The 13,587-nt window shown below is 41.1% G+C and overlaps 1 protein-coding gene and 1 long non-coding RNA gene across 3 annotated transcripts; one reads left to right on the top strand and one right to left on the bottom strand.

Moving 5' to 3' along the window:
* Positions 1-1,078: 1,078 nt before the first annotated feature.
* LOC129857345 (uncharacterized) lies at positions 1,079-8,478 on the bottom strand. Its single transcript, XR_008759897.1, has 2 exons — positions 5,859-8,478; positions 1,079-1,412 (listed from the first exon to the last, which is right to left on the bottom strand). It is a non-coding gene; the product is annotated as an uncharacterized LOC129857345 (long non-coding RNA).
* ggctb (gamma-glutamylcyclotransferase b) lies at positions 5,040-12,626 on the top strand. Of its 2 annotated transcripts, XM_055925495.1 has the most exons (5): positions 5,040-5,184; positions 10,009-10,129; positions 10,217-10,362; positions 10,698-10,830; positions 12,037-12,626. In XM_055925495.1, exons 2-5 carry the CDS (start codon positions 10,010-10,012, stop codon positions 12,187-12,189), a joined length of 552 nt encoding a protein of 183 aa, XP_055781470.1. In that variant the 5' UTR covers positions 5,040-5,184; position 10,009; the 3' UTR covers positions 12,190-12,626. The 2 variants fall into 2 exon arrangements, with proteins under 2 accessions (XP_055781470.1, XP_055781469.1); XM_055925494.1 differs by lacking the exon at positions 5,040-5,184 and having other exon boundaries at positions 9,618-10,129.
* The last annotated feature ends 961 nt before the right edge of the window (positions 12,627-13,587 follow it).

Below are 13,587 nucleotides of genomic sequence, written 5' to 3'. Positions count from 1 at the left end.
ACTGCGCCACCCGGGAGGCCTTAATTTCCACCTTTTGTCTATTCCATTTGCACAACAGCATGTGAAATTTATTGTCAATCAGTGTTGCTTCCTAAGTGGACAGTTTGATTTCACAGAAGTGTGATTGACTTGGAGTTACATTGTGTTGTTTAAGTGTTCCCTTTATTTTTTTGAGCAGTGTATATATCCATATACATACACGCATGTATACATATATACATACACATACCTATATAGACATACATACGTATTTTAGAATATACCTTTATTATTCCCGCAAACCCTACCACCCTTCCCCCAATTGGAGTAAACTAATAAACAATAACACTTAGGCTTCTACCTTCAGTTTATATATCTTATACACATTTTACAGACACAATCTATTTTACAATAGTTATATTTGGTTTGTTTTTAGTCCTTCCTCTATTTCTAATGTCCATCCAGTTTGATTTCTATTTGTAACTGTGCTATTTCACAAAAGTTCTGAACCTATATACATTTTACAGACCCCGTATGTTTTACATTGATTATCTTGTTATTAGTCCCACCCTTCAGCTCCATTCAACCCCTCCCATCTATCTCTCAACATCATCCATTTTGGATTTCTATTTGCCATATATTTCTCAACTGTGCTGTGATGCTTCACAAAAGTATTGAACCTTTCTATTCTCATAGCTTCTACAGATTGTAAATTAAAAATAAACATTTTTGCTAAAATAATTATTATATTATTGATTTATTGACTATGGCTTTTCAAATCACCCAGTATTGCTATCTGCAGCGTTAGTTCTAGGCAAATGTTGCAATTCTTCAGCCATTTCTGGACCTGTGACCAAAAACGAGCTACATATGGACAATACAAAAATAAATGATCTAATGACTCTGCCTCCTCACAGCAGAATCTGCAGAGCTGGGAAGATTGTATCCCCCATATAGTGAGGGGGAAAAGTATTTGATCCCCTGCTGATTTTGTACGTTTGCCCACTGACAAAGAAATGATCCGTCTATAATTTTAATGGTAGGTTTATTTGAACAGTGAGAGACAGGATAACAACAAAAAAATCCAGAAAAACGCATGTAAAAATGTTATAAATTTATTTGCATTTTAATGAGGGAAATAAGTATTTGACCCCTCTGCAAAACATGACTTAGTACTTGGTGACAAAACCCTTGTTGGCAATCACAGAGGTCAGACGTTTCTTGTAGTTGGCCACCAGGTTTGCACACATCTCAGGAGGGATTTTGTCCCACTCCTCTTTGCAGATCTTCTCCAAGTCATTAAGGTTTCGAGGCTGACGTTTGGCAACTCGAACCTTCAGCTCCCTCCACAGATTTTCTATGGGATTAAGGTCTGGAGAGTGGCTAGGCCACTCCAGGACTCCATTAGTTTCAGTTAGTGGAGATGGAGGAGACTGAAACGAAAACATATTCTTAAAGTACTTTACTTCCTCTTTCAAAATATAATTCGGTGAATCATGCGTGACTCCATCATTTGTAACAAGTTTTAATAAAAACATTTTGGTAGAATTTCTATATTGAAGATTGAAAAATAATTTGGTGCATTTTCCCCATATTCCATCCAGTTCGCTTTATTTTTTATAATATATTCCACTGGATCTTTCGTGAATAAGTTCCTCCATTTATTTTTGTTTTTCCTCTAACTTATTCTGTGCCTCTATGGTACAGTTTTTATTGCTATCGAACTGTACTGTTAGTCCTTCAATTTCCTTTATTAATTAGCATACCACCCTGCATACCACTGCTGGCTTGCTTCTGAAGTCCCTGGATGGGAGACCAGATGCTGCTGGAAGTGGTGTTGGAGGGCCAGTAGGAGGCACTCTTTCCTCTGGTCTAAAAAATATCCCAATGCCCCAGGGCAGTGATTGGGGACACTGCCCTGTGTAGGGTGCCGTCTTTCTGATGGGACGCTAAACGGGTGTCCTGACTCTCTGAGGTCATTAAAGATCCCATGGCACTTATCGTAAGAGTAGGGGTGTTAACCCCGGTGTCCTGGCTAAATTCCCAATCTGGCCCTCAAACCATCATGGTCACCTAATAATCCCCAGTTTACAATTGGCTCATTCATCACCCTCCTCTCCCCTGTAACTATTCCCCAGGTCGTTGCTGCAAATGAGAACGTGTTCTCAGTCAACTTACCTGGTAAAATAACGGTAAAATAAAAAAATAAAATAAAAAAATAAAATAAATATGGACTCTTTTGATCTAAATTGCTTTTGTTTTATAGATGAGTACTGAATTGCATGGCCTCTAAAGGCACATTTAAAAGTGTCCCATACAATAAGGGGATCTGTTGTACCTATGTTATGTCTGAAAAAGTCAGTTAGAAATTCTTCTGTCCTAGTTCTAAACAATGTATCATCTAGTAGGCTTTGATTAAATTTCCAATATCCTCGCTTACGTGGGAATTCTGTAAGAGTAATATATATGCCAATTATGTGATGATCCGACTGCATTCTGTCCCCTATCAACACTTTTTAAACTTTTGGTGCCAGAGAGAATGGCATAAGAAAGTAATCAAGATGACTAGCTTGATTAAGCCTCCTCCATATATATCTCACTAAGTCAGGGTATTTAAGTCTCCATATATCCACTAATTCCAATATATCCATGACATTCATGATTTCCTTAAGTGCCTGAGGGTGATAATTTGTAGTGTGATTTCCTTTCCGGTCCATAGAGGTATTTAAGACCGTATTAAAATCTCCCACCATAATATAGAGTCTAGTGTTGCTTGTAGAGTTGATACATTCTTATATATATTGTCAAAGAAGCTTGGATGATCATTATTTGGACCGTATATGTTAATAAGCCATATCTGTTTATTGTCCAATAACATATTTAAAATAATCCATCTACCTTGATGATCTGTTTGGACAATTTGCACATTTGGATCAAAGTTACTGTTAATTAAAACCATCACCCCTTTTGAATTTCTTTGCCCATGGGAGAAATATATTTCGCCCCCCCCCAGTCCCTTTTCCACAAAACTTCATCTAAAATTGTTGAATGGGTTTCCTGTAAACAATATTCCTTCTCTTTTAGCCAGGTAAATACTGATCACCTTTTCTTATTATCTGCTAAGCCATTACAATTATAACTGGCTATACTTATTTCATCACTTACCATAATGAGACACAACTTTCAATTCTATTTATCAAAATATATGTTTGCAAACGTACCATTAAAAAGTAACATGATGATTGAGTGTCTATTGCTCCTAAGTAAACCTCCAATTGGTCCCCACTATTCCACCCTCTAAAAGCCCTCCTCATCCTGAGTTGGGTTGTCACCCCAATGCCCGGCAGACCACCCCCGACCCCCGTATCCCATATCCCTAAAAAGACTGGGATCCATCCTTCGAAAAGAGCACATAGTGCCATTTACAGAATAGAAGTAGATCAACTGCCAAATGCATTTCCATCGCCCTCACCTCGATTTGTATTATATATAGCCATCAAAACATATATATATATTTTAAGAATCCTGTTTCTTATTTTCCATAATTAGCTATTCATATTTGTAGTAATGTAGGCAATTTATGAAAAGGATTTTACCTCACCAGTCTCGCCGTTATCAAAATTACATTATTACAAGCAATAATTATGTTAGCAAACAGTTGTTGTGAATCATCCTCTATTGTCCCTAACATCTTTTACTCCTTCGCAACAGTTGTGGGATACACACAAACACCCACACACACTCAACCCTTTCCCCCCCACACAACCACAGGCTCACATTATCAACAGTTGCACCATCTCAGAGCCCAACTCAAGAAAGGTCTTGATTTACAAATGCATTTACAGTTGCAGCTGTATGAGAAGGCAAGACCGTGCAACAAATGGGCAGAAATTGAGAGATTTTATTAACCATTGTCACGTCCTAGATGATGGAGGTCAAACCTTTCCCTAAAACACCCACAACACAGTCCCCCGTATTGACCATATTCCCAAGCATCTCCATGCAGTCAGACTTCTGATTTTGTGCCACAATAATATACCCCCCCCCTCTCTGAATGTCTTGAGTGTGACCCCCTCCCCATGGGTTACTGCAGCTAGTGTTGCCAGCACTGCCACTGCCTAGGTGGGGGCACCCCACCAGCTAGGTACAAGGTCATCAAGGTTCTCAGTAGCAGCTTTGAGTATTAACTTGTATAGTATGCTCTCCCTTTAGGGGGCTTTGGCTCTGCAGGACCAACCCTGCCAAGCAGGCTCAGAATCTTGAGGGGGCAGTGCTGCTCTAGGTCTCTGACCGCATTTCGGCTGCATACAGACCGCTTACAGCAGGCCCATAAACAGTTAGGGACTTCTCCTTAGTATCTGGGTCATTCAGGTGGGTGTCTAGGGTAAACGGTTGTGGACCGTTCCATCAATATAGGATCAAAAAATAAATAAATTAGATAATTTATTTTAAACATTTAGTTCCCCATGATAGGACAATAAATAAATTAAATGTATAATTTATTTTAAATCTGTTCCACCATGATAGGACAATAAATAAATAAGACGTATAATTGTATAATTCATTATAAAAAGTATATCCATCATCTGAACAACATTGAAAGCTCTCTCACCCCTGCTCACAGCAATACATTGGGTCTGGGATATGCAACCATTTCATTTCTCACTCAAAGCCACACTTTCCCAAACATAACAAATACAATTTAAAATAAACACAACACACATACTGTGCCTTCTGCTTACTGAGTTTTTATCTTCACCATGTTGAATTAGTGCTTGTGTGTTCAAATTAGTTATGTATGAAGAGATATAGAAAAGCTATATTTTTTATTGTATTGTTAGAACCGGGCTAAAATTGTTTCATTATTTTCCTCGTCTATGAGAACGTTGTAATTTTTTAAAATAACCATGTAGTCTTTGTGTCTCTGAACAACTGGTTATCAATATATAGTTTATCGACAAGGGCTACCCGTTTCCATTTTAATCTATTTTCTTTGAAAATTGGATACAGAACTTTACGTCGTTCTGCAATTTCCTTCGGGAACTGATCATTCATGCCAGTTCATATCTTTGCCCTCTCTGTCCGAAGCGGTGTGCAAGTTCGAGTTGGATTTTGTCAATAGCTTCGCGTGGAATCTGAAGCGCTGCAAGGAGGAACTCTCTAACTACAGATTCAGGAACTTCACCTTCTTTCTCCTGGATACCTGTAAGTATCAGCTTCTCTCTCATGGATCTAGTCTGTATGTCAAGTAAGGCTTCTCTCAGAACGAAGTTCATTCACTTCGGTTTCAATCTTATTTGACTGTCCCTTTTAGCTTGCGTTTCCTCCAATGTCGCAGCTTTTTCATTACTCACCTCGAGGCTTGCCTTCAACTCTTATATCCTTACTGACTAATTCAAGTATACCCAGTTTGTTATTTATTGATTTTAACAGATCGGTTTCGACCTTTACCATTCCCGGTGGTGAAAATATTAAATCGTCTGTAGAAGAGTCACATTTTAGTTTAGAAATCGGTTCACCTGTCTTACATTCCGTCATGTTTGGGTGTTGCTTGTTTTCGTAAAATTGTCGACAAATGTGTCTAGTCTTAAGATTTGTTCTGTGTTATTATCCAAATTGAATGTTATCACCCACCAGATTGTGTAGTGCTAATATTAAGTCTAATTTGCCGATATTGAATATTACGTTTTTATCTTGAGGTGCTCTACAAAACTTGGTTCAGTCCGCCATTACCTGTCTCAGTCCCGCCTCCTCTCTCAATCCCCTGTTAAAGGATTAATATAAAACATTTTACAACCAAATCTCAATTTCTGATGTAAATGGCATGTTATAGAAGGGTCCAGCCACCTTTTTTGTGATTTCATGTTTGAGAAACTTACCCCAAATAGCAAATCACTTCATCGTCGTCATTTGAGTAGTATGGGGTCTAGAAAACAACATGAACAAAGGCACCAAGAATACCCACATACATCCTTTTAGAAATGGCAAAGCTCTCAGTATAGTGTTTTTTTTCTTCATGTTAACAAGGCAAGACAGTTACGAAAAAAATCGTATTTACAATGACGGCCTACCCCGGGCCAATTGTGCGCCACCCTATGGGACTCCAAATCACTGCAGGATGTGATACTGCCTGGATTTGAAACAGGGACTGTAGTGATGCCTCTTGCATAGAGATGCAGTACCTTAGTAACGCTTCGAACACACCGACTGTGACATTGCGTTTCGATACACCAGAAGTACATTCATTTCCAATGGAACGCTGCATTTGCCTTGCAGCATTGCGTTGCAGAGGCAGTTGCAGTGCGTTCTGTGTGGTGCATACGTTCGATAAATCGAACGTATGCATCAAATTGTATGAGTGGACTTGACAGAAAGTAGCAAAATATGAATGTAGATTATTATTTTTTTGCACATATTCAGTAAAAAGGTGGGATTACATAAAAACAGTTTGATTGCATAATTTCTTTACATTTTTTATTTATTTATTTGCCAAGTATATTATTTATTCGATGACATCCTCAAATTAATTGTGAGAGCCTGTAATATAATTTCCCTCCAAAATGCAGTTTTGGAGCGAAATGCAATAATAAATAGTCAAGATAGGCAGAGTAGGCTCTTTCAACAATGAGACCAACGTTGAGGAAGGTGGTCTTGAGCGCGCTGTTGGGCCGGGACCAGCCCCGCCGAAAGCTAGCTAACGCTAACTAGCCACATCTAGCACAAGCTCACTACTAAACTGACCTGGCAATCCTACTATCGTGGACACTTGTCTCCAAGCAGCATTTTTTGTGTTTATGTCCCTGTAGCTGTCAGCAGTTGTGTCAAAAAGACACGGTTTTGAGGATACTGCGAAAATGATTCTCTCCTCCATGTGTCCAACCGCATGCGACCATTTGCAAAAGGTACCTGCATCAGTATAGTTGCCTAGCTGCGCAAAATGTAATGCAGCAGTGATGCAATGACACAGTCGGTGTGTTCGAAGCGTTAGACCACTGCGCCACTCGCGATCCCAAATGCAGGTCTTCAGATATTGTGCACATGAAATTGTATCATTCCGAACTTTATCTGCAATGTTATATTCCCGTTTGCGCGACTCAAGCCATTTCCCCTATCCAGCTGTTCCATTGTCATTGTAAAATATTGCTACAGGTAACTGCCAAAATAAAGGAAACACCACTTCTACAAGCTTCTGGAACTTCCTGTGTGGAAGCACTCCATGCTTTTAATATACTTTGTATCCCTCATTTTCTCAAGTGTTTGGCAGTTACCTGTAGAATGGATGGAGAGGTATCGCTAGAGTGGCAACAACATGTAATAAAACGTTGCGGATAAAGTTTGGAATGACACAATTTCATGTATACAACATCTAAAGACCTGCATCACTATACGAACTTTGCTGTTTCTAAAAGGACATATTTTCGTTGGTTTTTGGAGCCTTTGTTAAAAATTGTGGGCCACATTTTACACAACGAGAACGAGGACGAGGAAGTGATTTGCTGCTTGGGATAAGTTTCTCAAAAACATGTGAAATCACAAAAAGGTGTCTGGACTCTTATATAACAAAATAGAGATTTGATGCTGATATGTAAAATACCTATCCAGGCATTGTAAGCTCTGGCATTCGTTAGCAATGTAGGAGCAGGGGAACATGACCAATAACACAAGGTACAATAGATAGAAGTCGCTCAGCCATTTTCTGGTTGCTAAAATGTTATCATGTTCATCTAATTTCAGTTTACGTGACAAAACAAGCAATGTATTGTGTAGAGAATCATTGTAAAATATAAACTGCTGTGAAATATATTTCAATAACCCAAAATATTGTATTTTAAGCTGTTTGAAGCTGGTGTACAAAACCGAAAGTAAAAAGATGCAAAAGCTAAACTTAAAGAAGCATAGAAATATCACACATAGAACAGATCTGCCGCATATCAGACTTGCTTTCAATAGGAATTACCAATCTATAACTCACTCACAGCTGCATGGCCAGGTACGACTCCAACACCATCATTAAATTTGCAGACGACACAACAGTGGTAGGCCTGATCAACGACGAGACAGCCTATAGGGAGGAGGTCAGAGACCTGGCCGGGTGGTGCCAGAATAACAACCTATCCCTCAACGTAACCAAGACTAAGGAAATTGTGGACTACAGGAAAAGGAGGACCAAGCACGCCCCCATTCTCATCGACGGGGCTGTAGTGGAGTAGGTTGAGAGCTTCAAGTTCCTTGGTGTACACATCACCAACAAACTAGAATGGTCCAAACACACCAAGACAGTCGTGAAGAGAGCACAACAAAGCCTATTCCCCCTCAGGAAACTAAAAAGATTTTGCATGGGTCCTGAGATCATCAAAAGGTTCTACAGCTGCAACATCGAGAGCATCCTGACTGGTTGCATCACTGCCTGGTACGGCAATTCCTCGGCCCCCGACCACAAGGCACTACAGAGGGTAGTGCGTACGGCCCAGTACATCACTGGGGCTAAGCTACCTGCCATCCAGGACCTCTACACCGGAAGGCCCTAAGAGGAAGGCCCTGAAAATTGTCAAAGACCCCAGCCACCCCAGTCATAGACTGTTCTCTCTGCTACCGCATGGCAAGCGGTACCGAAGTGCCAAGTCTAGGACAAAAAGGCTTCTCAACAGTTTTTACCCCCAAGCCATAAGACTCCTGAACAGGTAATCAAATGGCTACCTGGACTATTTGCATTGTGTGCCCCCCCCCCCCCCCCCCCCAACCCCTATTTTACGCTGCTGCTACTCTCTTTTTATCATATATACATAGTCACTTTAACTATACATTCATGTACATACTACCGTAATTGGACCGACCAACCAGTGCTCCCGCACATTGGCTAACCGGGCTATCTGCACTGTGTCCCACCACCCGCCAACCCATCTTTATGCTACTGCTACTCTCTGTTCATCATATATGCATTGTCACTTTAACCATATCTACATGTACATACTACCTCAATCAGCCTGACTAACCGGTGTCTGTATGTAGCCTCGCTACTTTTTATAGCCTCGGCACTGTATATAGCCTGTCTTTTTACTGTTGTTTTTATTTCTTTACTTACCTATTGTTCACCTAATACCTTTTTTGCACTATTGGTTAGAGCCTTTAAGTAAGCATTTCACTGTAAGGTCTACCTGTTGTATTCGGCGCACGTGACAAATAAACTTTAATTTGATTTAAATTTTCTATGTGAATTTGGTCAGGTTGTCCACAAAGTTACCTACTGGACCTTGATGGACCAGCCATGTTTATGTTTAGCCTTCCATTCCCGTGACCAGTAATGCTTCCTATACTTTCAATGCATTTTTTTGCAAAAGATGGGTAAAGCTTGGCACAAAACAAAAAAGGTGTGTAAACTGCATTTACCCTCCACTACACCAGTGCCCATGACATGATTTCAAAGCAAAGTTCAAATGATATTTCAGTGTCCATAATTTAGGTCTGCCTGATTACCAACGGGGGTGTAAACATAAATCCATGTGCATGCAAGCAAACATGAGTGATGGATTGGCCTATTTGTCAAAGCATCAGCTGCAACACACCACTAACTTCTCTGTCCACAAGACAGTGCTATGCAGGCTTGTTGCAGCACACTGTGAATGACATGTTGGTGTGACTGTGAGCTCAGCCAGCTCAGGCCATAAGGCTCAGCAACCAGCAGGCTGTGTGTGTATTGTGTGGCAGTGGTGGGCACAGCACAGCACAGTACAGCACAGGGCAGGCCCGATGGATTAGCATGAGAATGGGGAGTCAGTGAGTGGAGAGAGGGCTGGTATAAAAGAGGGGGGTGCAGAGTTTGATCTCTGTCACAGTAGCGCTCATGACCTCACCTTGCGTCTCTGCTCCGCCTCCAAGCACTCTTGCTGACTGTGGTTTCTCTCTATTCTCTCCTCCTCCCTCCTCCTCCTTCTTGTCTTCCCTTGACTCATCCTTCTTTTCACCTTGACTCCTCCTCCTCACCCTGCCCTTCCTCCTTCTGCTCCTACTCCTTCTCCTCCTCTCTGTCAGCATGGATGACAACATAGAAACCCACACCTTCCTGTACTTTGCCTACGGCAGCAACTTACTGAAGGAAAGGCTCCAGCTCAAGAACCCCTCCGCTTCCATCCACTGTGTGGCCAGGCTCAAGGTACGACCCGACCTGACCTGGCTATAAGGAGGACCTGGGAGGACACCTGACCTTAACCTGACCCTCTCTATCTCTCCTTCTCTCCAGGACTACAAGCTGATATTTGGGAACTACAAGGGTCTGGCCAGTGACCGCTGGCATGGGGGTGTGGCGACCATCGAGAACAGCCCAGCGGACGAGGTGTGGGGAGTGGTATGGAGGATGAACGTGGCCGACCTCGAGTCTCTAGACAGGTAAGAGACCTTCATCTTGTTTACCTAATCCAAGTTGGTGCATACCGTGTCTACTGTATCAAGGCTGTATCAAAGCCGGACGTGATTGGGAGTCCAATAGGGCGGCGCACAATTAGCCCAGCGTCGTCCAGGGTTTGGACGGTGTAGCCTATCATTGTAAATAAGAATTTGTTCTTAACTGACTTGCCTAGTTAAATTAAATAAATAAATAAAAATACTGAGTCTGTTGTGTCATTCTGAGTGCTTCTTCATTGTGGTTGAAGTGGTCTAGTTCTAACCAGTTCAAAACTTGTGTGGGTGGGTGTATTCATGTTTGTGAATTTGTGTGTGTGCAGCCAGGAGAGCGTGCGACTAGGGGCCTACAGCCCTGTGGAGGTTAACGTGAAGACTCGGGGCCAAGAGCTCAACTGTCGCACCTACATCATGAACAGCTGTATTTATGCTCCACCATCTCCACAGTACCTCAAGGTGACACACCTCCTTTTACACTCTTTTCCTCCCCCTTTCTATCTTTTTTTCTCTCTCTACCACACGCTGTCTCACTTTCTCAATCTATTTATATCTCTGTCATTCCAAATCAATTTAAGAACATGGACTTGACACTGAACCTGTAAGACGTTAGGGACCTTACAAAGTGTAGAGAGGAACGTGGTGCTCTCTATGGATATACAGTGGGACAATGAAGAGAAATGCAAATAGTTGTCTCTGAAAATGATCTCTGATAGAAATCTCTGAAAAGGTATTTACCAACAAGTGCTTTTTCAAATGAATTGTAATTAAACAATATACTGTATATGCTCAAATTCATAACCAAAACAGCAAATCAAACAGATTCTCTAAAGCATGTGAAAAAGGAATTCACACATCACTTGTGGATGACAGTGTGGCTGACATCATCCTCTTGAATGAGTCTCTGTCACTCACTCACTGTGGTGGCAAAAATACCAGTGTTTTGGTGTTTTTTCTGGCGTTTGCCACTGACAGCTCCCACATGGCTTTGTTTTGAAAAGACAATAGGGAAAGAGCAGCAACTAGGTCAGTGTATTTTTTGACTATTCACCCACAGCCCCTCTCCAAAATAAAACCTCCCTCTCTGAAGCATCTGGAACGCTACATTCCAGGTTCATATTCTGGCTGTCGCAAGAACACAGGATTCTTTTATTTTATATTTAGTAGATATCCATCAATTCATTCAGGATGTACCCAATCTCATGCACTGTATTGGACAATGTGAACAGTTACTAAACTGTGTTTCCAGACGGTTCATTGCACATCTAAAAGCTCTAGCTAAATAATCAAAGTGGTGTGAGGAAAAACAGCCAGCGAATGTAACAGGCGTGGCTTTGTGACCACAGAAGCTTTGTGCAGTGCTCTGTCGTGTGTGTACCAGACTCATACGGTTGAGCTGAGTGCATTGTTCCTCTGTTATGTGGCGTGTTCTGTGTGGTGTGTGTTTCGATGGGTACAGTATTTGAGATACACACATTCTTGGGGCAGTTACTATAGCGTAAGGGTAGTTACTATTGATGTTCTGGATTTTAATGGGAGCCACTGGTCATTTATTTGTCGTTAGATAACAGAAAATACTGTATAAGTGATTGTCTGATTTAATATGGTTATAACTTCCTATGAAATGATAAATATTTTATGTTGATTGTTCTCTGCTTGCCCCAGGTGATTTTAATGGGGGCGGAGCAGAATGGCTTGCCAAAGAACTACCAGGAGAAGCTGAGGTCCATTGAGACCAACAAGTTTGAGGGCCCACTGCCTGTCATGGCTGAGCTGGAGCGGATTATGAAAAGAGCCAAGGAGAGAGCCAACCACTGATCTGACGCTTAACAACACCTTGCACAAACTGCCATGTTTAGGAACTCAACTCCTGGTAGGACAATAGAAGTTTGCTTCAACAACTTCCACTGTCCTACCAAGAGTTGTTGCATATCTTCTCATCTCCAGTTTGCTCCACTGTTCATGTACCTTGGTTTGAAAGCGAGGTAGCAACAGAATTTATTTATCTCTAGGAACTCAAACTTGCCTAGAGAGATAACTGTGTTCAGAAACCTACTGGTTAGAGAAACCATCAAGTCCTGTATGTCATGTTACATCTATAAGTCCTCTTCAGGAATAGTTATTTACTGACAAATAACAATGTTGATGATGATGATGACACCGAGCATCCCTCAGACTGTATAGGGATTGAATGTAGAATATGATCATGTGTATTTGTACTATTTCGGCGGACAATAAAACCTCCCTGGATGTTCTGTGTTGATCTGTATAGAGTGCACAATGGCATTAAATCAGCCTCATTCAAGATAGCCTGGTCTCAGATCTGTTTGTGGTGTTTTTCCAAATCCTATGGGTCAGTGACATGACCACGTTGTCAAGACAGCACAGAAAGATATGGGGCCAGGCTACATTCAAGATCACTTTTTCTGTTAATCGTTAAGAGTCTACTGATGCACCCGTGCATCAATTTAAGTAACATAATAAAAAAAATCCCCATAAAAATCCACCAATTTAAAGCTAGAGATATCCACTAATGCCGGCCTTTCGCATCTGTGGTAGAAGGGGGTTTTGCTACAGTGGTGTTTGTCAGACCATGAGACTTCCAGAAAATTGGTCTACTCGCAAAAATGTCTGTAGTGTCCGAACGATGTGGCCAACTAATATGACCAGTCTATGGAAAGATGAGACACTCACGAATGCGATGGTGTTCTCTGTTTTTTTTGTTATACCTCAAAATCAAATAACTAAATGATCCATGGTATCAACATCTTAAAACAATTCCACATGTTTGCTTAGTAGAACCCCCCCCGAAGTGAGTTTCCAGTATGTGGCTTTGCTGAGATGGTGACCAGAGAAAATCAGCTTTATCATACATCTGTGTCATACAGTAATGCAACGCTAGAAGAAGGCAGGAGAGACGGAACATGTTATTGAATCAAATAATAAAAATGTATGCAAAGCCATAAACCTCATTGTTAGATGAGGTGTTTCCTTTCTTTGCCTCAAACATATTTTGAACATTGGAAGTATGTGTACTGTATATGATTGAAGGTCTTTGTCTCCCTCTGCTGTTGATAACGGTTGGTCATTGTATCCACACAGTCCATACAAAGTTCATTGGAACCTTTTCACCCAACAAAGACCCCTTTTAGAACCCCTTTTAAAAGAGTGTAGTACTGTATCTGGTCACTGGCCAGGGTGTGGTTCAGGAGGGAC

This window comes from Salvelinus fontinalis, chromosome 6, assembly GCF_029448725.1.
Source record: "Salvelinus fontinalis isolate EN_2023a chromosome 6, ASM2944872v1, whole genome shotgun sequence".
Lineage (NCBI taxonomy): Eukaryota > Metazoa > Chordata > Actinopteri > Salmoniformes > Salmonidae > Salvelinus > Salvelinus fontinalis.
Note: the sequence above shows the minus strand (reverse complement) of the source record. Positions and strands in the feature narration are given on the sequence as shown.